At 38.8% G+C, this 24542-nt stretch overlaps 8 protein-coding genes across 18 annotated transcripts; 4 read left to right on the plus strand and 4 right to left on the minus strand.

The window, feature by feature from the left end:
• Window positions 1-385: 385 nt before the first annotated feature.
• LOC127253954 (V-type proton ATPase subunit e1) lies at window positions 386-2661 on the minus strand. Its single transcript, XM_051278770.1, has 4 exons — window positions 2516-2661; window positions 2134-2267; window positions 1088-1135; window positions 386-699 (listed from the first exon to the last, which is right to left on the minus strand). Exons 2-4 carry the CDS (start codon window positions 2229-2231, stop codon window positions 633-635), a joined length of 213 nt encoding a protein of 70 aa, XP_051134727.1. The 5' UTR covers window positions 2232-2267; window positions 2516-2661; the 3' UTR covers window positions 386-632.
• A 604-nt stretch (window positions 2662-3265) lies between these two features.
• Window positions 3266-4736, minus strand: LOC127254638 (long-chain-alcohol O-fatty-acyltransferase-like). The gene has a single exon (XM_051279855.1). The coding sequence runs from the start codon at window positions 4540-4542 to the stop codon at window positions 3547-3549; it is 996 nt and encodes a 331-aa protein (XP_051135812.1). The 5' UTR covers window positions 4543-4736; the 3' UTR covers window positions 3266-3546.
• Window positions 4737-5135: 399 nt separating this feature from the next.
• On the plus strand, window positions 5136-8235 carry LOC127254637 (uncharacterized). The gene is made up of 6 exons (XM_051279854.1): window positions 5136-5641; window positions 6301-6412; window positions 6480-6651; window positions 6755-6945; window positions 7492-7643; window positions 7899-8235. Exons 1-5 carry the CDS (start codon window positions 5208-5210, stop codon window positions 7615-7617), a joined length of 1035 nt encoding a protein of 344 aa, XP_051135811.1. The 5' UTR covers window positions 5136-5207; the 3' UTR covers window positions 7618-7643; window positions 7899-8235.
• Window positions 8236-9827: 1592 nt separating this feature from the next.
• LOC127255025 (glycerophosphodiester phosphodiesterase GDPDL3-like) lies at window positions 9828-13774 on the plus strand. The gene is made up of 9 exons (XM_051280435.1): window positions 9828-10345; window positions 10798-11091; window positions 11175-11284; window positions 11370-11871; window positions 11966-12004; window positions 12091-12375; window positions 12462-12604; window positions 12686-13166; window positions 13339-13774. Exons 1-9 carry the CDS (start codon window positions 10237-10239, stop codon window positions 13635-13637), a joined length of 2262 nt encoding a protein of 753 aa, XP_051136392.1. The 5' UTR covers window positions 9828-10236; the 3' UTR covers window positions 13638-13774.
• Window positions 13775-14502: 728 nt separating this feature from the next.
• LOC127255027 (pirin-like protein) lies at window positions 14503-16155 on the plus strand. Of its 6 annotated transcripts, none has more exons than XM_051280448.1 (6): window positions 14503-14787; window positions 14895-14944; window positions 15044-15085; window positions 15172-15200; window positions 15312-15469; window positions 15583-16155. In XM_051280448.1, exons 1-6 carry the CDS (start codon window positions 14525-14527, stop codon window positions 16085-16087), a joined length of 1047 nt encoding a protein of 348 aa, XP_051136405.1. In that variant the 5' UTR covers window positions 14503-14524; the 3' UTR covers window positions 16088-16155. The 6 variants fall into 6 exon arrangements, with proteins under 6 accessions (XP_051136405.1, XP_051136403.1, XP_051136401.1 ...); XM_051280446.1 differs by having other exon boundaries at window positions 14516-14787; window positions 15050-15085; window positions 15312-15478; XM_051280444.1 differs by having other exon boundaries at window positions 14520-14787; window positions 15312-15478.
• A 648-nt stretch (window positions 16156-16803) lies between these two features.
• LOC127255029 (40S ribosomal protein S8) lies at window positions 16804-18804 on the minus strand. The gene is made up of 5 exons (XM_051280450.1): window positions 18668-18804; window positions 18486-18558; window positions 17677-18004; window positions 17166-17338; window positions 16804-17083 (listed from the first exon to the last, which is right to left on the minus strand). Exons 1-5 carry the CDS (start codon window positions 18669-18671, stop codon window positions 17005-17007), a joined length of 657 nt encoding a protein of 218 aa, XP_051136407.1. The 5' UTR covers window positions 18672-18804; the 3' UTR covers window positions 16804-17004.
• A 250-nt stretch (window positions 18805-19054) lies between these two features.
• LOC127255030 (uncharacterized) lies at window positions 19055-19755 on the plus strand. Its single transcript, XM_051280451.1, has 2 exons — window positions 19055-19240; window positions 19348-19755. The coding sequence occupies exons 1-2, from the start codon at window positions 19087-19089 to the stop codon at window positions 19494-19496; spliced, it is 303 nt and encodes a 100-aa protein (XP_051136408.1). The 5' UTR covers window positions 19055-19086; the 3' UTR covers window positions 19497-19755.
• Window positions 19410-24271, minus strand: LOC127255026 (probable WRKY transcription factor 20). 6 transcript variants are annotated; one of them, XM_051280440.1, is made up of 8 exons: window positions 24065-24269; window positions 22848-23000; window positions 22270-22315; window positions 21781-22176; window positions 21550-21682; window positions 21316-21471; window positions 20217-20485; window positions 19410-20091 (listed from the first exon to the last, which is right to left on the minus strand). In XM_051280440.1, exons 1-7 carry the CDS (start codon window positions 24170-24172, stop codon window positions 20224-20226), a joined length of 1254 nt encoding a protein of 417 aa, XP_051136397.1. In that variant the 5' UTR covers window positions 24173-24269; the 3' UTR covers window positions 19410-20091; window positions 20217-20223. The 6 variants fall into 6 exon arrangements, with proteins under 6 accessions (XP_051136397.1, XP_051136398.1, XP_051136394.1 ...); XM_051280441.1 differs by adding an exon at window positions 23150-23340 and having other exon boundaries at window positions 21781-22315; window positions 24065-24211; XM_051280437.1 differs by having other exon boundaries at window positions 21781-22315; window positions 22848-22985; window positions 24065-24267.
• Window positions 24272-24542: the final 271 nt, after the last annotated feature.

The following is a 24542-nucleotide window of genomic DNA, read 5'->3' on the forward strand; positions in this document are numbered from 1 at the left end:
CTTCTACCTCTATCAAATTAATTTGTGTATTCTTTTTCAAAAATATACATACTTATCATAAATTGTGTGAACAAAAAAAGAGAGTATATAATATGTGTTCGTCGTAAACTATCAATATTTATATATTATATTTGTATTATATTAATATTAATTTATAATTTATTTATCGAATAGCTTCTAGATATTTGTATTATATTAACATTAATTTATAATTTATTTATCGAATAGCTTCGAACTAGTAGCATGCTTGCTAGGAACTCCTACCGAGTTGTTCTTGTTCTAACCTCCTCGATCTCGACAATACAAGACAAACCATAACTTGTTTTGAATGTACACAAAACTTAACAAACTCATTCAACATAAGGACTAAAATCCTCGACAAAAATCACACCCAAAAGTTTTTTTCCTTTCACAAAGAAGCAACGAGATACAAATCATCGAGATTGTTACTCATTTTATTTTCTTCCACGCAAATGTTGCCGTAAACCTTAACAAATAAATAAAACTACGACAGTTTTGGGAAGCTGTCTCACAGCAGAGAAGATAGTAATGGAAGATACATACGGATCTGATGCAGCCAACAGGGCTGGCTGTCTCTAACCCTCCATAGATAACAAAGCAGCTTGATAATATCATTCTGTCTCGTTTAGAATCGGGACTATTAGCGGATTCATCTGAGCTAGGTAAACGATAGCCCACCTACATGTGTCGAGCAAGAGCCAAGTGAATTGTCGAATGAATAGCATGTGGCGTACACATTGTAAAAAGAATTATAGACACAGAAGCAGTGAAAATGACAACAAAACACTTGTATATTTAACCACGGAAACATCAGATTAGCCATTAACTTGGAATCGAATCAAATTATGGAATCCTAAGGGATGAGTTCACTGAATTTACTATAAAGGGGTAAAATATTCAAAACTTATTGAAGAGGCTAAGCATAGTAAACTACCCAATGAAAGCCATATTATAATTGACATAAAAATGGCGGCAAAAACTATTAAGCAATGCATGCAAGGAGGGAAATTTATTCGGGCAAGAGAATGTGTGCTACTGGGAGCTCAAACAAGTGAATGCAACTTACATCATCCAACAGCAAACTGTTGCAGTAATAACCAGCGTCAGGTGCAACCTGAATTTGCAGTAAAAAATTTACCATGAGGCACGCAGCAGTTCAAAATAAGATATGAGAAAAATATTAACCAATAAAGGGATTGTGATGAACAGTAAGCACGATAATTTTGTATAGCAAAGAGTAGTGATAATCCCATGCCAGATAACAATCAAATTGTTTCTTCGACTAAATTGTACTTGATGGTCAAATTCACCAGCTATTAGGAAGCATATAGGCACAAATAATGGAATGGTTGGGAGGTCTATTGAGTAGTTGTTTCATTCACTTGTTAAAGCCAATTAGGTATGTTTCGCTTCAATCATTAAAACACCTTTTCGATGCATCTAGTAAGATCTTCTTCTTACAAATTCAACATTTTAATCACTCTTGCTAGTCGTTGATAATTTCTTCTATCACCCAGCTTGTCGGTATCTCTCCGTCCCTTCTCCCATTAAATGTATTGGTTCCACCTCAAATACTTACATTTAACTATGAATTTGTGTGTTTTTCTTGTACTTAAGGAAGTGTCAAGTACTTATATTTAACTATGAATTTGTGTGTTTTTCTTGTACTTAAGGAAGTGTCAAGTACTTATATTTAACTATGAATTTGTGTGTTTTTCTTGTACTTAAGGAAGTCATCACACAAAGTAATTATACCTGAAGAAATTGAATGGAATAAAGTTCAAACTAGCCAAATTTGTAAACTATATGATGATAAATTCATAGCAAAAGAAACAATAGTCAAATACAACAATAAGCTCATCTTCTGCATACAAGAATGTAACAATCTAAGTGGCTAACCTCAACAAACTTTTCCCCACTTTTATTCCGATACACCTTAAGCATAAGCTTAGTAACTATATCAAATTTGCTATGAATCCACACAAGAAAAGCAGAAAATTGATAGCTATAGAAATCGTGGTGCAGTTACTTTTAGCTCAGAGACTGCAAGCATAATTAAAACGGACTGAAATTCTTCTAAAGTTGCTATAAGAAAAAGGAATTGGAACATACAGATTCGTGGATGGTCCTCTATTGCAGCAGATTCTGACGCATAAGGACGCAATAATCCCAACGACTACAAAAATCAAGGTAGTCACGAGGAAACCCATTTCCCCCAACTCCTCGCAACGCGACACTAATTATACCTGCACCACGGGTTTGAGCAAGCGATCGATTCAGAGATCCAAAATTCCAAATCCAATATCCAATTTCAAAAATTTTCAAATTCGATAAACCGTTTCCAAAACTCAAAAAACTCGGTAACGCAAATGGTCAGCCAGCGCAAAGCGGAAAAAATCTGGACTAAACTCAATTGGATCGAGGCTATAAAGTAAAATTGCAACAAATGTCAAGATGCAAGACGAAACTCGATAACGACGAAATATAAAGTTACCCAAAACTCCGGCCACCGGCAACGGTCCTGGACGGCAGTTGAAGCTGCTTGATCCGGCGTCGATTTGATTAGATTCAAGTTTTCCACGATGAATGGAAGAAATTCAGTTGCAAAAAAAAAAGGATTCGATTCAGCGATGCGCTCAGACCCGGTTCAGCCCCGAACCAACAATCAGCTTGGGCTTAAAGATATACCGGTTTAGCCCAATAGGCCCAATTGACTCAACCAAGAGCCCAGAGCTTGATATTAAAAAAATGTACAGTAATTAGGAATTTTTATATGAACAGTAATTCTCATTTAATTTAAATAAACTTTAATTTATTATATTATCCTTTTCACATTAATTCTTTTATTATCTATCAAATTAATATTATTTCAAATTATGAACCCCAAATTGAATCTACTATTTCAAAGAAATTACTTTTTCAAATCTATTTTAAAGGTTAAGTATAATCTACATATAAACCAATTCTTTCAATAATTATCCCAAAGGAACACAATTTTATATTGCTAGGGTGTGTTAGCACAGTGTTTTATTTAGATTTAGAGTTTTGATTTTGTTTTTTTTAATAAACTACATTTTGATTTAACGTTTAGTGAAAGAATATAAATATTTAATGTACTATTAAAAAATAACTTTGTAAATAATTTTAATTGTAATAAATTTTTTTTATTATTATTATTTACGAATATTATATAATTCTGAAGAGAAAAATAAAATAAAATAAAATAATTACTACGGAGTATTTTATATTAATATGTAATTTCCATAAACTCTATAAAAATACAAGATTTTATTTATTTTAAATTAATTTACTTTAAAGTCAAATTAAATTAGATTCTAATATAGCCCAATTCCATCTACCCAATTAAATAACTACTCAATACACGTTTCCTCATTTGGAACCACGACTTTACCCAAACAAAACCTCATCCACACTTTTCAAACATACGCCTTTGCCCAAAATTGGATGCTACCGTAGATTCAATCACAGTAGAAAAATCAAACACAACGACTAGTAAAGTCGTCGTCAATCGCCGCCGGTAATAAACCGCACCAAGATCCGGTATTCACCAATGGCCTTCAAGTCCACTCCACTTCGAACCACCTGCGGGAAAAACAGCCACCAGCCGGTGACCGCCACGAAACCCAAGGTCAGCAGCCGCGACACCGCCGTCGGCAACCGCCACCTGCCGATCAAAGTCTTCTTCACCCAAACCTCCGTGACCACACAAAACCCATGCAGAACAAAGAACCACGTGACCTCCCACGTGGGGCGGACACGTGTCAGATAATAATAGATCAGCTCGTGCATCAGGCCCGACACAAGGAACGTGGCCAAAAACGCCGCCGCCCGGCCCCGATCGCCGCCGACGGCCCGCCGCACCGGAAAGTAGACGGTGGGGCGGAGGATTCCGCTGACCATCAGATTCCACCGGCGGCCCCAGAAGTCCTGGAGCGACGTCGCTAAATACGGCTCGTCGAACTGCGGCTCGAGGTCCAGTCCGAGCACGGCTCGCACCGGCGCCGCCGTGATGGCCAGGACAAGCTCCACGCCGAGGTACACGTGGCAGCAGTACAGAAGCACGATGAAAAACGGATGGATCAGATCTCTGTAATCATAACTCTTCACAATTGCCGCCAGGAGGAGACATTTGAGCAGAAACTGAAACGGCGAATTCCGGCGCCGGTCGGATTTGGTCGTTGACCTTTGTTTGATCGGAAAAATGGCGAACGCTATAAAATGGAGGATCGACAGCGGCGGATCAGCGGCGAGCGGCGGCTGACCGGCGGCGAAAAGAAGGATCTTGAAGTTTCCGAGCCAGACGAGGTAGAGGAAGGTGGGGCCGGCGATGTGGAAAGCTGTAAGGCGGAAGGGAAGGACGGTGAAGAGGTAGACGACAGGGATGAGGGAGATGAGCCTGGCGGCGCCGGCGGGAAGCCTGGCGGCGATCTGGTGGCAATAGATGAGGCATGCGACTGCGGTTGACCAGGTAAAGACGAACGTACGGATCTCAGAATCCATAGCCGAACCGAGACGGGAAATGAGGACCACACTTAATAAATGTAGAACGTAATAAATTATGGACCGTTACAGCCAACTTGAATCCCACTAGTTCAATCTGATTCATATGTTCACTTATATAATAATATAATAATATGAGAAGTTATGTATATATAAAGTAATATTTTATACCTACACACTTATGTATAAATATATACAATATGTATATGGGATAAGGGGATAGAATTTTGTTCAGGACAGATGATCCCGTCCGTCCGTAATATAATACACTCAATATGATATTTATACAAATTTAATCATCCCACGAATGAGAACTAATTATGGTATAAAATTGATATCGAACGTAAACTATTGTTTTTGCCTTGTTTTTTTATATATACATGTATATATGTAGAATTTTGGCATAGGTTAAAAAATTTAATGCAATTTTTTAATCTCAAAATCGGACCGTTAACTGTTGCGCGACCGGAGATTGTCAACGGTCCCAAGGTGTCTGCCACCTATCTGGAACGTGTCTATTTCTTATTGGCCTGCTGCGACCAGTCTTCTTCGAGGGGTAATTTCGTCATTACAGTTCTCCAGTTTGAGAGAGAGAGGGGAAGGGTTCGTTATCATGTGGTACTGTGGAAGCAGCGGTAGTGTTGAGTGACGAATTTGGTGCATTAATGGGTGAGCGCGTGACGGCGGCGGCGGCGGAGATGGCGGTGACGGAGCAGCAACTTGCGGAGGCGTTGGAGTCTATACTCCTCGACACCACCGCTTTCACTTCCCTCAACGGCGTCGTTCAGCAGCTCGAGTCGAAATTGGGCGTCGATTTGAGCCACAAACTCGACTTCATTCGCGGACAAATCCACCACTTCCTCCTCCGGTCTCAGCCGCAGAGTTTCTTACCACACCAGTTGCAGCAGAACGGCCGTTTCATCCTCAACCAAAGCCCTAATTTCCACCCCCATTTGCCTCACAATTTCGCCGCTTACAATCCCGCAGAGGGCTACGGTCTCCGCCCCGCACCTCCGCCGCAAACATCGCAGCGTCCGCCTCCGCTGCCGGTGGCCACCGCCTCTAGAATGACTGTTGCTAGAGTGTCGCCCAAAGCGAGGTTGGTTTGCTCTCCTCAACTTAAACCTCTGTCACAGAGTTATTGTTCGCTGCCCTTTCAATTTCTTACCAACTGCAGTGGCTTCTGTTTCTATTTTATGCTGTTTCTACAGATTCGTCTCTTCGTGGAATTTATTGCACTCTAGGACATTTCTTGTACTGAACGAATAGAAACCACCACAGAGTTATGAATATCTTTTTCATATGTAGAACTTAATGTTGGTGACTTTTATTGAAGAATTAATTGTTCCTTAACCATTTGGGTGCTAAATAATTTATGCTCTTTTTGAAATCTTTCCTGCATTGATGAATACTTGTACCTTAATTTGGTGGACTGTGTCACTGACCGGAAATCATCAAAGTGGAAATATCTCCAGAAAATGGCTATCTTTGTATCACCATTAACTTATGCAGTTAGTTTGCTTGGATCATAAATGGAGGTTGATTAAATTGTACATATTAAATAGTACGTCAGAATAAACAACCCAATTGCTGTTAAGAACAATATTGATTTCTAAATGTTAACAGGCATTGGATACGGTGCGGTGCTCATTGTTGATTTTGTTTTGGTTACATGCTGAATGTTTCTTTTAAGCATCTAAAGCAATGTAGTGAGGACAATTGATTCCATATGCTTTAACAAGAACTGGTAATTTGTAGAGTTCCGGCAGTAAGAAGAAGAAGAGGTGGCCCTGGGGGCCTGAACAAACTGTGCGGTGTTTCTCCTGAGCTTCAAACCATTGTTGGCCAGCCGACCTTGCCAAGAACTGAGGTTTACGCTTATTTTCTCTTACATTTCTTCCGAAACTTGGTTCCTTCTAAAACAAGTGCTTTTGCAGATTGTGAAGCAGCTGTGGGCATACATAAGGAAGAACAACCTTCAAGATCCTAACAACAGAAGGAAAATAATTTGCAATGATGAGCTCCGCTTGGTGCTCGAGACTGATTGCATCGACATGTTCAGGATGAATAAGTTGCTAGCAAAACATATTTTTGCGCTTGAGCAGACTAGTATGAGCATAAATGTTCCTTATCTTTTTTGGGATGTTTCGGTTTTCCTACTGGTTACCTCTGTTGAAGAAAGTTATAAAATATTGCTGTTTCTTTCTTACAGAGCAAACAGGTCGAAATACTAAGAAATTGAAGGTTGAGGATGAAGAACCGGAGACCAAAATTGACGAGCCTGTTCCAATTGTTGTAGTTTCTGAAGAACTTGGGAGTTTCTTGGGAACTGATGAGAGGGAAATGTCACAAGCAGAAGTATTAAGACAGATGTGGGAGTACATAAAAATTCACCAACTTGAGGTATGCAACTGAGTAAGGCATCATTTGAAAATGCTTCTATTTTATTTTCTTTTATTTTTTATAGTTGTAAACTGAAATCAAATTAAAAGTTGTGGTTGGAACAATTGTTCTTCAAATCATAATGAGAAGTTAATGCTGGAGTATGTAAAAGTAGTAAGTTTGCTATTAAATTCATATCTTCAAAGGACATCCTTTTAACCTTAATTAAGAATATCAATCATATTCATGAGAAGATACTAAATTGACCAATGTAATATCATTTTATTTTAAATCCTGGAATCACCTCTGATAAGTTTTTAAGCAGCTTTAGGATCTCAGTGTTTTTAGACCACAAGCGGGAATTCAATACTTGTTTCTGGTACTCAGTGGTGCAATCATTTTATAAGCCTGAAGTGTAGTTGTAACAATTTCATTTTAGGTGTTTCTCTTTAAGCCTGTATCTCATTCCAGTACTTGTTTCTATCCAGGTTACGATTGCTTCCATTTCAACTGTTAAATTTTGATATAGTTCCACGTGGTTCTCTTACTTTGTTTTCCGGCTCATAGGATCCTTCAAATCCAATGTCCATCTTGTGTGATGTTAAACTGCGAGAACTTCTTGGATGCGAAAGTGTTTCCGCATTGAGGATGCCTGAGATGTTGGAACAAAGGCATTTATTCAAGAAATCGTGACGGAAGCACTGACTTGCAAGTAAAGGGTACGAGCAGCTTAGTAGTTTGCTAAATTGAATATAATGCCCTAACTTAAGCACGAGACAAGATATTTCTGATCTTTTATGATTATTTTATCGTCATTTTTTTATTCATCTCTATCTTTAGATTTATTTAACATCGAGAGCTTTATCTAGAAGTCGTAAGAAACACAGGTTTACTTCCCATTGGACATCCCCAAATTGACTTACACTTTACCAACATCATCGCCAATGCTTACTATAACTCGAATGTCCTTTCAGATCTCCCAGATTTAGGACTCCGATGATCAAAAGTTCTCAACTGAAGAAAAAACTCTCCACGGACTTGCTTTCTCGGCTAATGGCAAGTTTATCGAATGGCCAGCCTTAGTTCTCCCTGGCTGTGTCGGGTGCTGTAATTTCCAGACAGTAGAATAGTTAGCTTCTGTAGATGGGGACGACAACCTCGCCTTCTGGTTTTGAAGATCGTGTTTCGATCGATCCCCCTGTAAATATATCCCCAGATTATGCCTGATTTTAAATGCTCTCCCTCCTGATTTACTTACTGAATTTCAACATTGTTGCTTGTGACAAGGATTCTGCATTTGTTGTGCGTTCTTGCTCTTGTTCTTGATGGTTTTTTCTTGAGTTTGAATGCCTCTGGGTGTTGAGGTCCCGGAGCTTACAGGATCATTCAATAATGAAATTACGTTTCAATATATATATTATATATAAGATAAAATTTAAATAGATATATTATATAAAATGTCATTACAATTCATTAAAGGCGTGCACTCCTCTACCCTTTTTCAATTTTATAAATACAGCTGTTGATAGGTTGGGGTGGATGCAAAATCTTATTCTCTTCCACATTTTAAATAAGAAAAATATATATAATAATGATTTAAAACTTAATCTTCTAGTTCTGAAATATATACATATTTTAAAAATAGTTGACAGTATGAATAAAAATAACATATAATAAATCTACGAATTTATACACCAACCACAATGATAATAGTGACATGGTTGTTACATATGTATATATGGGGGGAATGAAATACGAATGAATAAAAATACAATAATATATGATAGAAAAAAATACAACAGATGTATAGTTTACAAAAAAGTCATTGTCCAAGAAATTTAATTGATTTAATTAAGTAGAGAATGTCAACAAGGTTGAAATATTCCATAAAGTATTTGATCAATTAATTAATAATTTGCCTAAAAAAGTTCCTTTCATTTTCATGCACTCCATTACATGAAATACTCAACAAACACACAGCTTTCACACACATACAAGGTCGCGTTTTCTTATGTTTATTTAAATTACCAAATTAAATTAAATATCTATTTTAGTTCATCCTTCAAACTTCAGTTTTAAATTCAAATTAAATGAATACTCCCTATATATATATATACCATTAAATTTCCTTGAGTCTTTAGCCTTTCTCATCTTCAATCTATAATATTTTCCAATAAAATATATAATATATTTTTATAATTATATTAAAGACAAAACTGTGTATGAATAAAAAATATGAAAAATTTGAAATAGGAACCAAACAGCTTTTTTGCATTAATGACAGTTAGTGCTGTTTACAGTAACTGAACTGATTCATAAATATAGCGTAATAATAACGGAGACATTAATATTGGACCGGTACAATAACTGTACACACAATTACTCTCATCAGTTTGGAGAATTGCAATTGCCTCCCATTAATTTTTACTATTTTAAAAAAGGACCCCTAGTCATTCTTTTTCCTAATTGGCTAGTCACAAAGCTTTCTTCAACATATATACACCGAAATGCAACATGTGATTTATAGATGGACTGAATTGCAAATTTTTGGAAGTAGAAAAAGGGTTCCTACAGTGTACTTTCTCGAATCAAACAAAACCCCAAACCTCAACAGCTCAGCAACTGTCCTTTTCCAATTGTTTTTGGCGTCACATATGACGTCCAATGGCCTCCTGCCACGTGGTCATACGCCAGAGCAACGCTGACCCCTGTTGTATGCTAGCCAGCTTGCAGAGAATCTGCTCTGCGGCTCGGCTCAATCAAGCCAAGCCGTCCACTGTTACACGCCAGCTGCCAGCTAAACCAGTTCACGAATATGGAGGTTGTGATGTAAGAACGCGTGGAAGAAGACATACATACATACATACTTACTTACAGACAGGCGGCTTCCAGTTTCACGCGGATTTGATAATAATTTCTCAGATTTTTGGTCAAATTGCGGATTATATTATTGATTAGGTTTGTGATCGATTTACTGGAGACATTAATTTACTCAAATCGTCGTAAACGCTCTGCAATTGCAATTGGGTAATTTTTTTGTTATAGGTATTATAAAACTCGGCTTTCAAAGCGCACAGAACGTGCAGGCTCATTAAAGAAATTGAGTTTATTCAGAAACGGCGGAAGTTGCTCGCTCGCTCTTGGAGTCAGTTTCCTGCGGAATCCAACCCTAATAGAAACAAAGAGGAACGAGGATTATCTGGAAATCGTTGTCAACAGTCCGCGATTGGCGCAACTTCTGGAAGCGGAGCTAGAGGCTCGTTTTAGTGGAAGCTAGAAACCGCTGCTTGCCGGAAAATTGAGCCGCCGGAAATGTGGAAGCTCCGGTCAGTCTTTGCCTTGTTTTTGCCTCTCCTGCTTTGCTCGTTGCTAGATTCAGTTGCTGCTCAAAGATCCAACAGTAAATGGCAAACACTTAGCGGTAAAACCTCTCTCTCTTGGATTTACACGATCTATTAGGGATTATTGTGATGAATTGTCAGATTTGAGTGAGGATTGGGTGAATTCGTTGTAGGTTGTTTGAATTCCTTTTCTGGATTTTTCAAGGCATGATATTAAACTCACCTTGTTTGATTAGTCTGTTCCTTAATTCATCAGATACAGAACAATTCCATTATTCTGATAATCTCCTGCTCATCTGTGCTTTCCAATTTTGCGTTGGATGAATCAAATCGTGAGAAGAATTTCACATGACATCATTGTTCATAAAACCTAATAATCAATTGTATCTCGATGCTTACCATAAATGAAGATATTCTGCATAGCTAGATTGATAGTCTTCCATGATTTGGAGAATCAACACAAACTATAAATTGGTGAAGAACAACATCTGCAAGCCTATATAGTTTGATCCTCTGTATTGGCTCCTTGCAGGGAATGCGCCGTTGGTTATAGCAAGAGGTGGCCTGTCAGGGATATTCCCCGATTCGAGCTTTTATGCGTATTCGGTAGCAGTTCAGACTGGCTCGGGGGACTTGAACGCATGGTGCGATGTTCAGCTAACGAAAGACGGGGCCGGTATCTGCTTCCCGGATATAATGCTCCAGAACTCGTCCAACATCGACATTGTCTTTCCCGATCGGCAGGCCACCTATGATGTCAATGGAGTTTCGATGCGAGGATGGTCATCTGTGGATTTCACGCTCGACGAGCTCGCAAATGTTAGCTGTAAGCTTATTACAACCGTCATCTTCATGCATTTCGTCGCCTATTACTGTTTCTCGATGACTTATCTTTCCTACATGAACTAGTGAAGCAAAGGATTTTCTCCCGGCCGCCTAATTTTGATGGCCTGCCAATTCTTACCGTCGATGGGTTAGCTGACAGAGTAAAACCACCTCGACTGTGGTTGAATGTAGCGGTATGCGATTCGAGTGTTCTTGATTGTGTTTTTGTAGACTATTGGCTCGACTCCTGATCGGTTTTATTCTCGATCAAACTTGCAGCACGACGTATTTTTCGCTCGGCACAATCTGAGTATGAGGACGTTCGTTCTTTCTATATCCAGAACGGTAATTGTGGATTACATTTCGTCGCCGGAGGTGGGCTTCTTGCGTGGTGTCGTGTCGCGATTCAGACCGACCAGGACAAAGCTCGTGTTCCAATTCCTGGGAACCGACGACGTGGAGCCAACGACCAACCAAACGTACGGTTCACTCTTGAGAAATCTGACATCGATCGGAACTTTTGCAGCGGGGATTCTTGTTCCTAAATCTTACATATGGCCCGTCGACAACACACAGTATCTTCTGAATCATACGTCGCTTGTGCTCGACGCACATAGAGCAGGCCTCGAAGTCTTTGCGTATAACTTTGCCAATGACGCAGCCTTACCGTATGATTTCAGCTTCGACCCCGTCTCCGAGTATCTCTCCTTTATCGACAATGGTGAGTTCTCGGTAGATGGAGTGCTCTCCGACTTCCCCATCACTCCATCCGAAACCATAGGTAAGTTATGAAACATTTCTTACGTATCGACGCATTCATCCTTACCTGTTTCGGGATGGTTTTCCGATGATCTTCGATTCTTTTTCACTTGCAGATTGCTTCGCTCACATGGGCAAGAACGATACGGTACAAGGTATACTCGGATAAAAACGCTTGAATGATTCGTTATATAGAAATCCCCGGAATGCTAACACGATTCTTCTGTTCGAATCAATGCAGCGAAAGTTTTGATCATCTCGAACGAGGGCGCTAGCGGGGACTATCCGGGGTGTAGCGATAAGGCATACGAGAAAGCTGTATCGGACGGTGTGGATGTTCTCGACTGCCCGGTTCAAATGTCAAGCGATGGGATACCGTTCTGCTTGGGATCCATTAACCTTAGGGACCGAACAAATGTTGCGCAGTCGGACTTCGGAAGCTTCACGGAGAATAATCCCGACCTCAACATCACAAACGGCATCTTCGCCTACAACCTCACTTGGAGCCAAATCCAGACCTTGAAACGTAAGTGAACAATCGAAATCTTAGTTAGTCGAAATTGATCCTTTCTTGCATATGATTTCTTCATCAATCCATGCTTTCCATTGCAGCTGCAATCTACAATCCTTACACAAATTACTCGCTCTTCCGGAATCCGAGAGCCAGAAACGACGGCAACTTAATGCAGTTATCCGATTTCTTGGGATTCGCCAACAATGCATCTTCAGTCTCCGGTGTCTTAATCAGCATCGAGGTAATCCCAGAACTAAAATTTCCGATTCTGCTTTATTTTTATTACACGACGTCAAGTCACATTCAAGCTTCTGCAATGTAGAACGCGGCGTACCTTGCGCAAAAACAGGGACTAGGCATCACCGACGCTGTCTCGGACGTTCTAAACAAATCCCAGACGACGAAGAAGGTCATGATCAGATCGAGTGACAGTGCTGTGCTGTCCAAGTTAAAGAGCAACAGCAGCAGCAGCAATTACGAGTTCGTGTACCTGGTCGACGAGAACGTCCGCGACATTCTGAACTCGACCATTTTGGAGATCAAGAAATTCGCAAGCTCTGTGGTCATCTCCAAAGCTTCCGTCTTCCCCGTCGACCTTCTATTTTTGACGGGCGAGACGAATATCGTGCCAAAGCTACAGGCCTTTAATCTCTCTGTGTACGTGCAGTACTTCCAGAACGAGTTTGTGTCTCAGCCTTGGGACTTCTTCTCCGATCCGTACGTCGAGATCAACACTCACGTCAATTACATGGGGATCGACGGAATCATTACTGACTACCCTGCAACGGCTGCAAAATTCCGACGTAAGTTCATTTACACACATACATGCACGATTAATTTCTTATCGCCCAATCTTACTCGACTAATCGAGCGAGTCTAGAAATGAAGTTACTTTTTGAGCCAAGTTCGAGGTTTATTGAATTGATGAGTTGCTCGATATTGTTTTAACGAATGCACAAATTTCTTCGATGACAGGGAACCGATGTTTAGGGTACAAAGAGATACCGCCTTACATGTCTCCGGTACAACCGGCAGGTCTCGTTTCACTTATGGCGAAGCAGGCCTTGCCTCCGGCGCAGCCTCCGAGCCCGGTGCTGACGGAAAATGATGTGGCTGAGGCACCTCTGCCGCCAGTGGTGGCGAGGACGCCTGCCAACAGCGGGAACGGCACGACAGCCCCCGGCCCCACTGCCCCGAGCGGGCAGCCGGCGGTGGCTGCCGGCGCCGCCGTGGCCGTGATAGGTTTTGTTCTTGCAGGCTGTGTTCTTTGGTGATGAGTATGAGAATTGAATGGATGGGTTCTTTGTGGTGAATTTGGTTTTTTTTTTTTTTTTTTTTTAAATGAATGAAGAGATGAGTTGGGGATGTGTAATTTATGATTGATTCTTTGTAATTTTACTAAGTTTCAACTTTTGTTGTTGTAAATTTTGTTTATTTGTCATGAATACATTCTTTTTCCGAGTTTTGATTTTATATTATATATATATATAATGATTATAGTAATTGGATATGTGCTCATGTATGAAAAGTATTGTATTTTATTATTTTTTAATGAGATACTATAGATTTTTTTTTATTTTTTAAAAAATATATTAATAATGGTAAGAAATGTTGCATCAACATTTCGTAATGGTTGGATCATACATCCATGATCCATCCATCCTGGCACGATTATTTGTCATTTGGTGACTTGACTTTTTCGATGTCAAACCACACCAGACTATGCACGCTTCTTCTTCTTCTTCTTTTATGTATTTGTTTTTATATAATAATAATAAATCCCACTATAGTTGGGCAATAACTAATTAGTTAGTGACCTGAAACGATTTTAGTAATAAAATCCCACTTCAACTTACAAAAGGAGGAATTCATCACTGATCCAAAATGAAATTAAATGAGCCATGGAAAGTCGCATTTTAGACGGTGACGCCATTACGACGTCGTGCTGAGAGCACTTTACTTGGTCTTAATAACTTATTTTTACTTGATCCTCTCCTTGAGTTCATCCATCGATTCATACATACATATATATATATATATATTCTTTTTTTCTCACTAAACAATAACACAATCCATTCCCCCCACTGGGTATCCCTCTCCACCCCCCCACTTTCTTAATCGATAGTCACTCCCACTCTCACTCTCAACCCTATAAAAGAAGATGATGGACAGCAGACGAAAATACTATGCAGACAGCCCATCCATATATATATATATATATATATATACACACATATATATTTCTGAGGTAGACTTTATTGTGTTCTTGTTGGTGCTTCTACCAGATTGGTGTATTGATAATTCATTCAACCATCAAATAAGTATGTCTGATGCAGTGAGGGAGGCGAGGCCGGTTGTCAGAAAGTTTCTTGCCAGGCAACAAAGGGAAGGCGTTGGAGCTGTCGTCCGGAGAAGCATTGGCAGGTAGTAATTTACTAATACTAAAAAGAAAAAGAACTCTTACTACAATAATCAAGTATTCTTTTCTTTTTTGTTACGATGTGGCTCTGATAATCTTGTTTTAAAATCAGGCCTGAGATAAAATATTTTGACCCTTTTCTTGCACTGGATGAGTTCTCAGGTTTGGGGTCTTTCTTGAAGTCTGAATTTCTTTCTAGAAGGAATCTTGGTCTTGTCTTGTCTTTGTATTGATTGATGTTTTGATATTTGGTTTTTGTAGTAACAGTACCTGGTGGATTTCCTGATCATCCACATAGAGGTGGTAGTGGTGGTTCTTGATTTCAAAACAATATTTTGTTCATCTCTTACAGATAACTTACATGAAAGCATGTTGTTATGTTTGGACAGGTTTTGAGACTGTCACCTACATGTTGCAGGTAAAAAACATATGCTTTATTGTGTTCCTAAACCCTAAATCCTCCCTATTCATTCATCCTCTAAGCCTAAAACCAAAACCAACATGATAGAATAATACTTCGATCCTTCAGGGAGCCATAACACATGAAGATTTTGAGGGACACAAGGGCACAATAGAAGCTGGCGACGTGCAATGGATGACTGCCGGCAGAGGTATTGTGCATTCCGAAATGCCGGCAGGTGAGGGCACTCAAAAAGGCCTACAGCTCTGGATCAACCTCTCCTCTAGGTACAAAATGTGAGTGATTCTGATAGAGATAAAGAACCATATATATAACAAAGAAAGCTAAAAACGTAAGTCCCAGGATCATATACTTATTTCATCTCATTCCTAACTTACAGGATCGAGCCGAGGTATCAAGAAATGTGTAACACCGACATTGCAGAAGCTGCAAGAGACGGCGTCAAGGTGAGAGTGATAGCAGGGGAGGCAATGGGAGTAAGTTCTACGGTTCATACTATAACACCTACAATGTACTTAGACTTCACTATCAAGCCGGGATCACATATCCGGCAGGCCATACCGCCTACATGGAATGCATTTGTGTATACTCTAGAGGGTGAGGGCACATTCGGGAATTCCCGATCCACGCCTGTTTCCCCACACCACCTGCTCCTGCTAGGCCCGGGGGACGGGCTCAATGCATGGAACAGGTCGGGGAGAGCAATGAGGTTTTTGTTGGTCGGGGGAGAGCCTTTGGAGGAGGCTGTGGTGCAACACGGGCCGTTTGTGATGAACAGCCAAGAGGAAATAGAACAGGCTGTGGAAGATTATGAGAGCTGTAGCAATGGATTTGAGAAAGCAAGATGCTGGAAATCTGAATTAAGTACTGCATTTGGTTACTGATATTATGGTTTTATTTTTTACGGCCAAGAAGAAATCAATGAATATTATTATTATTATTATTATTATTATTATTATTGTGTTGTGAGTGCAAAAAGGAAGGTGTCCAAAATTAATCTTAAAAGGTCTCCACAATTACTAGTTGCTATTGCTATCTATAAGTATACTAACCACAAAGGAAATGATTCTTGTTCTCTAACTCCTAATTTTATAAATAATCTGCCAGTCCAATATAAGTAGTTATGATAATACGTGACTACTTTCTTTTAGACTAAGCTTTCCATTCCAGATCATTTTCTCCCTACTCAATTCCAGCATCCAAACAAAACCTATTTCTTTTCTTTTCTATCCAACATTTGGGATCGAGCATTACAGACTGAACAAAACCAACACAAACGACCAGGCATAGAGTAAACAGTCCTAGAAATCATGTTATGAGGACATTTTAAAGTTTAATTTGAGCTTAAATGACAAGACTTCACATGATTGTACTTGAAATATCTGTTCCATTATTGACAATAGAAAGCCTAAGAGCATGGAGAGAGTATAACAAAAGGGTGTGATGCACTGGTGATTGGAAGAAGTTGCAAGCATACATGTCTAGAATATGGATATGGGTTGATCGGTAGCAGTAAGGATGATTTCCCACAAGATATTAAATAAACTTTTCACATCAAATGTGAATAGATGGTATAATCTCTAAAATGGTCAAGAACACATTATGGAATTTAAATTACTTCAGCATAAAATGAAAATATATGTTTGGAAAAACACAAAAAGCAGACCAAATATTATCCACCACAACTTACTATTGAAATGTCAATGAAATTCTACGAGGCTCAACGAAGCAATACATCGAAATTGGAATGGTTATCAAAACAGTGAAAGCCAAGTACCTGATTGGAAAATTTTGATGACTTCTAAGCAGCAGCACCCTTTCCTTTCTTTCGCTGGATCTTCTTCATGTAAAATTCTAACTCTTTTCCCTCCAAGATGTATCTATTATACAACCAAAACACTTTATGAGAAGGAAAACTTTTTGGGAAAATAGAACATGAAAATGTGAAACGGAAATACATACCCATCAGCACGACCACACTGGCCCGGGCGGGAGGAGATTGCAGCCAACAAACGACCACCACCAAATTGCTCCTCAATATGGGGGTCAATCTTGCGATCCTGCTGACGCTTTTCAATTTTTCTTTGAACATGATTGCTCTTCTTTGCCTCTTCAGTAGCACCAGCCTCAGCTTCCTACTCAAAAACAAAAAATGACAATGAAAATAGATTTAGAAATCTGCTCTGCTATGACAATAGCTTACTCTAGAATGTTTTCAGCATGCTTTTACTTGGCAGCATTTCCACAATTTTGAACTTAATACAATGTTTACTCCCTGATTCATGTGTGGAATACTCACCTAAGGTGGAATTAAAGAACATTCTGTGTATACATTTTAATGTTAACGATTTCCTTTCCTCATTGATCCAAGATCCAAAATTTTATAGCTCAATAACACTTATGAAACTCCAATTTTAATTACCACATTCTATGATGCACAATGAAGCAATAAAAAAGAATAGTGGATCACCACCTCTCCTTCCTTCTTGGCAGCAGTCTTTTTCTTGCGGCCAATGTCAACTCCATAATGCTGTAGATACCACTGCTTGAATGGTGCAGCATCCACCTGAATGATAGCACCCTTGACCAAAGTTTGGGTCCTAACCAACTCATTGTTGGATGCGTTGTAAACCACATCAAGAATACGGGTCTTTCGGGTCACAGCCTCACTTCCCCAAGAGAAGTTTCCTGTGTCCAATCTCAGGGCACGCCACTTAACATTACCACCACGGACCCTCACCCTTCGCACTGTCTTGTTACTTGACAGCTTTGTATTCGCTGGCTGCCTGCCGAGCTCATACCTGATAATTACAAAATAGAAAAAATAATCATGCCGCAGTTAGGAGAAATAAATAGATCCCATATAGACAGCATTCAAAAACTTGCAGAAATAATACATTGAAACAGGTCCTAGAAACACTTTTAAGATAAAAACCAAATAACATATTCGGGTCTGATTAAAGATAGAGTAACATATTCATAAACAACCAATCTATAGGAGGAAGTAGGATCGAGCACTTTTTTTAAGTTTCTTTTGTAGTCAAATTTCTTTTCATTGTGCTTCAAAGCTAGCACATGAATGTTCCAAATTTAAAAAAAGAAAAAAAAAATTGCATATGTCAAAATGCTTAGAAGATATTTTGTATTGTATTGTGTTGAAGCTTTGCTAATGACAAATGTAAGCAAAATATTGAGCCAAAATTATATCAAGTATCAACGAAGAAGATCAGCAATTAAAAACAAGAATAACAACCGAACGAAACTTAAAGAAACAAAATTTACTTTCTCTTCTTCCTCCACGCCTTCTTCTTCCCTCCAGTGGCACGTCTCTTGTGCATGGAATCCCGAGAAATACCTGCGACAAAAACATGACACCCTTCACTCTCCAAAAACCAACCACCGAACAAATTCACCGAATTAGAAAATCCGGAGGCAACAGAAACACAGTGGCCGCCAACACTTACCCATGATTGCCGGCGGTGTATTCTACAGCTCCGATAAGTCTGCAATCGAACGCAGCCACCACCCAGGAAAGATAACAGCAGCCCTTCCCCTCTACGAGTCTTTTAACTCCTATCCCCCAAAACCCTAGATACCTAAAGTTACATTTATACCCTTCTTGTCCTATCCAACACGACGTCGTATCGACTTTCCTATGGTCCTTTTTAGTCATTATAATACCAATGTCTGCATTTCTATAATATCACACAAAAGTACAGGCCCATTTGTTTAGGCCTAATTTGGCATATTAATAAAAACGGCTCAGTTTGAAAATTCTAGGCCCATTTGAGGCCCACTAGGCCCAATTATGATCGGTTAAATGAAATGTATCTGAAGGTAAAGGAAGAAGACACTGAAGAAGTGAGGTGTGAAGCTGAGGAAGATGAACACTGACATCACTGCGCTAGTGAAGCCGGAGTACCCCGTCATCGATCGGAATCCTCCGTTCACGAAGACGGTGGCGAACTTCAACACTCTCGACTACCTCCGACTCACCACCATCGCCGGCGTATCCATCGTCGTCGGCTATTTATCCGGTACGCACTTCGTAGTACTTCACATGGAATGGAAACCCTAGCTTATTGGTTCTGATCGAAATTTATAATGAAAAATTTTCCGATTCGGTACGGAATCGGATTATTAGGGATCAAGCCGGGGATCAGGGGGCCTTCGATGGTGACCGGGGGTTTGATAGGGGTGATGGGGGGGTTCATGTACGCGTACCAGAATTCCGCCGGCAGACTCATGGGGTTCTTCCCCAATGAAGGAGAGGTTGCCAAGTACAAGAAGTGATTGTTTCTAGGCGCTTCAAATTGGCGTTTGTTTATTCGTGTTTGAAGTTCTGGTAGGAATCTGCCATTGGCAGTTGCAGGGGAGGTTTTAGCCTTTGATGTTATGAGTTTTGATTATATATAGTGTGTATATATATATATATATCATGATTATGAAGCTGTTCTGAAATAAATTAAGATATGTCAAAATTGCTGCTTTAATGGCTACAATATTTGAATGCTTTGTTTTCAGTTATGGATATGCAAATTAGGTTTTGGTATTTGTCTCAGTGGATAAGAGTAGTTGAATTGTCTATGCTTAATAACCTTTACTATAAATTCCATACTCTTGTCAAGAATTTTATTTAGAAACACAGCACATTCCTGGTGGCAACCAACCACATGCTTTCTAATGCTTTGTTCCTTCGTTTAATCACTCACGGCACCGAGTATCGTCGGGCCATATTTAGAATTTGCTACAAATAAGCCATTCCTGGGAAACCACTGTAAGAAAAGCATCATCTTCAAGAACATAGGATCATGGTCAATAAATAGTTAGTTGGATCTTGGATGAGGGTGTGTATCTTCCCATGTAGTTTGCTACAGAATTTGATTTCCTGCAAACAAAATTGCCCCAAATGCATGCAAGTTCATGTTAATTACATTGTTTGATCAGGACACTAATTTATTTGTTTAGATAGAATAAATGGAATATTATGTGAGAGGAAATCAAGGGGAGTACCTGCACATTAGCTGGAGTGCTGACAAAATGGATTTCCAACACCAAGATGGAGGCCGAATGCACTGCTACTGCTACTCCCTTCTACCATGGCATTTGAAGGTCGACCATAGAATGCAGCTGCTGAGAATTCATGGCTGGTGGGCCTGGAAGTTGGGAGATCATGATTATGCTTGCCCTCGTATGTTGTTAGAACAGACTTAGGGTCATGAGAGGCTCTTTCCACATGCTTCCTCACAGTGCATCCAGCAACTGTGCACTTGTAATAACTCCTGGATTAAAAAAATACATCCAACAAACACCTATGTATATACATCAAAAAAAACTATTCAAATTCAAATTTAGATAAAATAATTGATCCGACTATGAAAGCAAGATCTTTATTAATAATGGAATTGAGAGATTTTTGACCACTTCTTCTTTTTATGTATCAAAACCTAGTGAGGCAAAAAAAATAATAGAAAACTATCAAAGAACGACCATTCAATTTTTCGTCTATGAAAGCAAGATCTTTATAAATAATGGATTTAGAGATTTTTGACCACTTCTTTTTATGTATCAAAACCTAGTGAGGAAAAAAAATAATAGAAAACTATCAAAGATCGACCATTCAATTTAAAAAAATACTTGTATTCATTTCATCTCAAAGTTTTTGCTATTATATTTAATTTGGGATATCTCAAAATTTTTACACCACCTTATTATTTATATGCATTTTTTTTTTTCCTTTCTACCTTTATCCATACAAAAACAGATAAATAGTAAGAACAAAAAACTTTAAAAAATAAAAAAAATCGAAATTATACCACCTTTTAAAAAAATCACACAAAAAGTAAAAAATGCACAAATAAAGTCAAGCCACAACATTGGTCAACTAATGAAACAATCTTATCAAACCAAAATTTTTACTATTAAAACTCAAAACTTCCAAACAAAGGCACTCTTAAATTCAGATTCAGAGGAAAGTGTAAGAACACTATGAAATGCGACATGCATATATACAGCCAAAGCAACAATAAAATTTTTAATGATGATGACAGGTTTTTATTGATTTGAACTTCCATTGTGCATTGAAAGTGTTCATATTCAGCTTATCAATTACCTTGGGTTTGGATTTCCACGAACAACTTTCTGTCCATACTTGCGCCACCGATATCCATCATCCAGGATATCAACCTCAGTCATGGTTTGAACTATAACTCGTGGCTCGCGAATTGGCTTAACGACTGGGGTATAATCCAGTCCATCTTCTATTTTCCTGCTCCAAATTTTGGAAAACCGTGGTTACTAGAAATGTGGTGATTCTAGGATCAGTGGCAATGTTAAAAATAATTACCTCAGCTTGGAGAATTGATCATCATCATTCATGCCCTGGATTTGGGATTCTGGACCAGTAAAACCTTTACTTCCTTGACAAGGAGATTTTCTCGGAGAGAAATTTTGCTCCATAATATTAGTGTTCAAGTTATCTTCAAATAAACAATACAGTTAAAAATGAGGCATGATCTCAAACACTTCAACTGCGGACCAACCAAAGGACAAATAAGCAATGAATTATAGTAGTTACCATCTTGACTGGTGAACTCAGAAACAGTTCTGTCCATTGCCTTGTCATGCATGGACATAAGGGAACCTGGATTGTGGTGCCTGGCGGGTTGAGGTTTTGGGTGATCATGTGAACCTTTGTAAACAATTTCTGTTATTTGTCCACTTGGGGACTGTTCGAAGATCTTTCTCACCTCACAGTTAGGATATGTACACTTGTAATAACTACGTGGGAACTCGCTTCCTTTAACCACCTTTTGTCCATACTTTCTCCAGTTATACCCCTCATCAGTTCTTTTGGTAGCTGCAGTTAAGGAGATGCTATATTTTTGGTCAGATGACTGCGTGGCATTGCTCGAATTTGACCATCCATCCTGGGCGAGTTCTTCAACTTTACCACACACAGATTCAGGCATATCTGTAGCTGTAGATGTATTCAGTTCCTCTGAGCTGCGTTGCTTGTCTGACAGAGAAATTGAAGTAGGGACAGATAATTGTGAGATATTTTGACCTTGAACTTGATTGACTGGTCCATCTAGATTCAACCCTGCAAGAATCTAAACGCGCAAGAACACAATTAAGGACACTGTATAAGGAAAGCAGTTCACCAGTATGTTCGGAAAGTCCATTTTGAGATTTGCATCTAGCCATTGAATAATGCTCTAAATCATAAGATGTAAAACAATTGATCTTTAATCTTGTGAATTGACAAAAAAAAAAAATGCATATATTGCTTGAAGACGAGATGCAGATGGATGAGGCTAACTCACCAGAAAGTAAATGTCATAGCAAACAATGACCGAGTGACAACAGGGGATTGACAAAAGATGTGTTTTATTAAGCTCTCATTCAGTGCCATAAAATGGAGAAGAAGGGAAATCTGCAAATTCCACATCTCATATTTTATTTTCCAAACTAAGTTCTTTTTAGTAAAAAGATGAACACAATTTAACCTAAGTGAGAAGAGAAATGGAATGGATAACTACCCTTCAATATATGTGTTGTTCTAAAAAGATTAACTTAGAGAGGATGGTATGCAAACACACATAATTGATTAAAAATATTCACAAGGAGATGTTGAATCGTTACCGTTTGTGACAATAATCTCGATCCTGAAGATCCTGGGCTGAGCTTAAACTCAAAGCTGCTGCTGGATGCTTTGTCATCAGCAATAATGTCACCGGAGCAACTTCTATCCACACATGGTTCCGAAGTGTCCCTAGGATTCTGCATAAGTCGATGCTTCAAAAAGGATTGTGAGATTTACAAAAGCTCAAGATCAGGGTTTAAATTTACATCACCCCAAGAAACAAGAATGGAATACTTTCCAACCCAACCTTTTTCACTTCTAACTCAAAGACAGAACAGAAAGAGATGGAGAATTTCCTTACCATAAAAAATTAAATTTTATCCACTGATGCTGAACAATCAATCATTTTATAAGCATCAGTGGCTGAGTGAAGATGTTCGGTGTACTGGAATAGCAACAAAAGATTGGTGTGGTCCAACAAGCATAATGGAACAAGACATATAATGCTGCATTCCAGAAGCTCGCTTGTTAAAGTGTAAAATTGTTTGCTGCCTGGAACAACTCAAAATGGAAAATGCTAAGCATCAACCAACAAAAGAAGGATTCATTATGTGAAAAAACAACAATGAAACTTCAACATATTTCTTTTCCAAATTAGAAAAATAAAAAGGCTTAGAGGTGCTGGAATTATTTCTACTCAGAATTCCAATATAAAAAAACATTCTAATGCAGGAATCGGAATCCAACAGCGCAAAAACCAACACAAGGCAAATTTTTATTATGCGCGATTCACAATAAATATTCGTTAATCCGCACTCGTAATGAAAGAGAAAATCATTGACAAAACTGCAGCATGATACGGAAAAAGGAACCAAACGTCAAATCAATAATGTATCCACCAACGGATCCAATCAATTCCAGAAATTCCCCACTACAGGCCTGCGACGTCGGCACTAAACCTTGTTTGCTTACTCGAAACTTAAAATACACCATAAGAACATATTCCAAATAATTAAGCACGTACAGGTGGATATCGTACTGTGAGATGCTTCAAACTTCAACGGCTAACCAATAAACCAACATATAATTTGAATTCCATATCCTCCCCAACATTTAAAAGTATATCAACTTATGCATCGGATCGGAATCTAAACCTCTCGAGCTACCGAAACAAATGGCACATTTTGGAAAAGTGTTCCATGAATAGTTTGATAGTTCCTAATCATAAAGCAAAACAAAGCAACTTTATCTCAATTTCGTGGAAAACGACAAAAACCTTGAAGCTGGAGAGAGGAAATGTGGATTCCAGAAACGACGTCGGACTGAATCCAGATGCTCCTGTCATGCAAGTTGACCTAGAGATCCGGAGCTTCACCGGCGACATGTCGGAGACGGAGCAGCGGAGCAGTATAGTGAAGGCGTGGGACTGAATTCGAGATTTTTGTCCGTCATCAACGCCAAAGTCAAAAGGCGGAAATTCACTGTAAATAGTCATTCCCCCCTCCGGACTAATTCGCGGGTCGGATCGGGTCACATGAATTTGTGAGTATAAATAAAATAAAATTTCAGAAAATACAATTTCAAGTAAAATAATATTATGTATTGAATAATTATTTTTTTATAAATAAATAATTTATATATTATATTAATGTGTGAATATTTTTATTTTTTTAATAATATTTATAAAAAATTATTCTATTAAAAAATATTGAATAAACAAACAAATTTCTCATGCAATAAAACATTATGTCCTA

This window comes from Andrographis paniculata, unplaced genomic scaffold, assembly GCF_009805555.1.
Source record: "Andrographis paniculata isolate CXL003 unplaced genomic scaffold, ASM980555v1 Contig52END, whole genome shotgun sequence".
NCBI classification, from domain to species: Eukaryota; Viridiplantae; Streptophyta; class Magnoliopsida; order Lamiales; family Acanthaceae; genus Andrographis; species Andrographis paniculata.

What these genes read in the sequence shown, in the direction of transcription:
- LOC127253954 (XM_051278770.1), bottom strand. Translation starts at nt 2,231, where the DNA reads ATGGGTTTCCTCGTGACTACCTTGATTTTTGTAGTCGTTGGGATTATT. An exon ending in AGAGGACCATCCACGAATCT is followed by an intron (nt 1,136 to 2,133) that starts GTATGTTCCAAT and finishes CTGCAAATTCAG; the next exon opens with GTTGCACCTGACGCTGGTTA. An exon ending in ACAGTTTGCTGTTGGATGAT is followed by an intron (nt 700 to 1,087) that starts GTAAGTTGCATT and finishes CGACACATGTAG; the next exon opens with GTGGGCTATCGTTTACCTAG.
- LOC127254638 (XM_051279855.1), bottom strand. Translation starts at nt 4,542, where the DNA reads ATGGATTCTGAGATCCGTACGTTCGTCTTTACCTGGTCAACCGCAGTC.
- LOC127254637 (XM_051279854.1), top strand. Translation starts at nt 5,208, where the DNA reads ATGGGTGAGCGCGTGACGGCGGCGGCGGCGGAGATGGCGGTGACGGAG. An exon ending in AGAGTGTCGCCCAAAGCGAG is followed by an intron (nt 5,642 to 6,300) that starts GTTGGTTTGCTC and finishes GGTAATTTGTAG; the next exon opens with AGTTCCGGCAGTAAGAAGAA. An exon ending in TAAAAATTCACCAACTTGAG is followed by an intron (nt 6,946 to 7,491) that starts GTATGCAACTGA and finishes TCCGGCTCATAG; the next exon opens with GATCCTTCAAATCCAATGTC.
- LOC127255025 (XM_051280435.1), top strand. Translation starts at nt 10,237, where the DNA reads ATGTGGAAGCTCCGGTCAGTCTTTGCCTTGTTTTTGCCTCTCCTGCTT. An exon ending in GACTGTGGTTGAATGTAGCG is followed by an intron (nt 11,285 to 11,369) that starts GTATGCGATTCG and finishes TCAAACTTGCAG; the next exon opens with CACGACGTATTTTTCGCTCG. An exon ending in CCAAATCCAGACCTTGAAAC is followed by an intron (nt 12,376 to 12,461) that starts GTAAGTGAACAA and finishes TTTCCATTGCAG; the next exon opens with CTGCAATCTACAATCCTTAC.
- LOC127255027 (XM_051280444.1), top strand. Translation starts at nt 14,525, where the DNA reads ATGATGGACAGCAGACGAAAATACTATGCAGACAGCCCATCCATATAT. An exon ending in GTCCGGAGAAGCATTGGCAG is followed by an intron (nt 14,788 to 14,894) that starts GTAGTAATTTAC and finishes TTTTAAAATCAG; the next exon opens with GCCTGAGATAAAATATTTTG. An exon ending in CTGTCACCTACATGTTGCAG is followed by an intron (nt 15,201 to 15,311) that starts GTAAAAAACATA and finishes TCGATCCTTCAG; the next exon opens with GGAGCCATAACACATGAAGA.
- LOC127255029 (XM_051280450.1), bottom strand. An exon ending in GCGTGGAGGAAGAAGAGAAA is followed by an intron (nt 18,005 to 18,485) that starts GTAAATTTTGTT and finishes TGTAATTATCAG; the next exon opens with GTATGAGCTCGGCAGGCAGC. An exon ending in CAGTGTGGTCGTGCTGATGG is followed by an intron (nt 17,084 to 17,165) that starts GTATGTATTTCC and finishes GTTGTATAATAG; the next exon opens with ATACATCTTGGAGGGAAAAG.
- LOC127255030 (XM_051280451.1), top strand. Translation starts at nt 19,087, where the DNA reads ATGAACACTGACATCACTGCGCTAGTGAAGCCGGAGTACCCCGTCATC. An exon ending in CGTCGTCGGCTATTTATCCG is followed by an intron (nt 19,241 to 19,347) that starts GTACGCACTTCG and finishes TCGGATTATTAG; the next exon opens with GGATCAAGCCGGGGATCAGG.
- LOC127255026 (XM_051280436.1), bottom strand. Translation starts at nt 24,172, where the DNA reads ATGTCGCCGGTGAAGCTCCGGATCTCTAGGTCAACTTGCATGACAGGA. An exon ending in CGAGATTATTGTCACAAACG is followed by an intron (nt 22,316 to 22,847) that starts GTAACGATTCAA and finishes TTGCGCGTTTAG; the next exon opens with ATTCTTGCAGGGTTGAATCT. An exon ending in GATCAATTCTCCAAGCTGAG is followed by an intron (nt 21,472 to 21,549) that starts GTAATTATTTTT and finishes AATTTGGAGCAG; the next exon opens with GAAAATAGAAGATGGACTGG.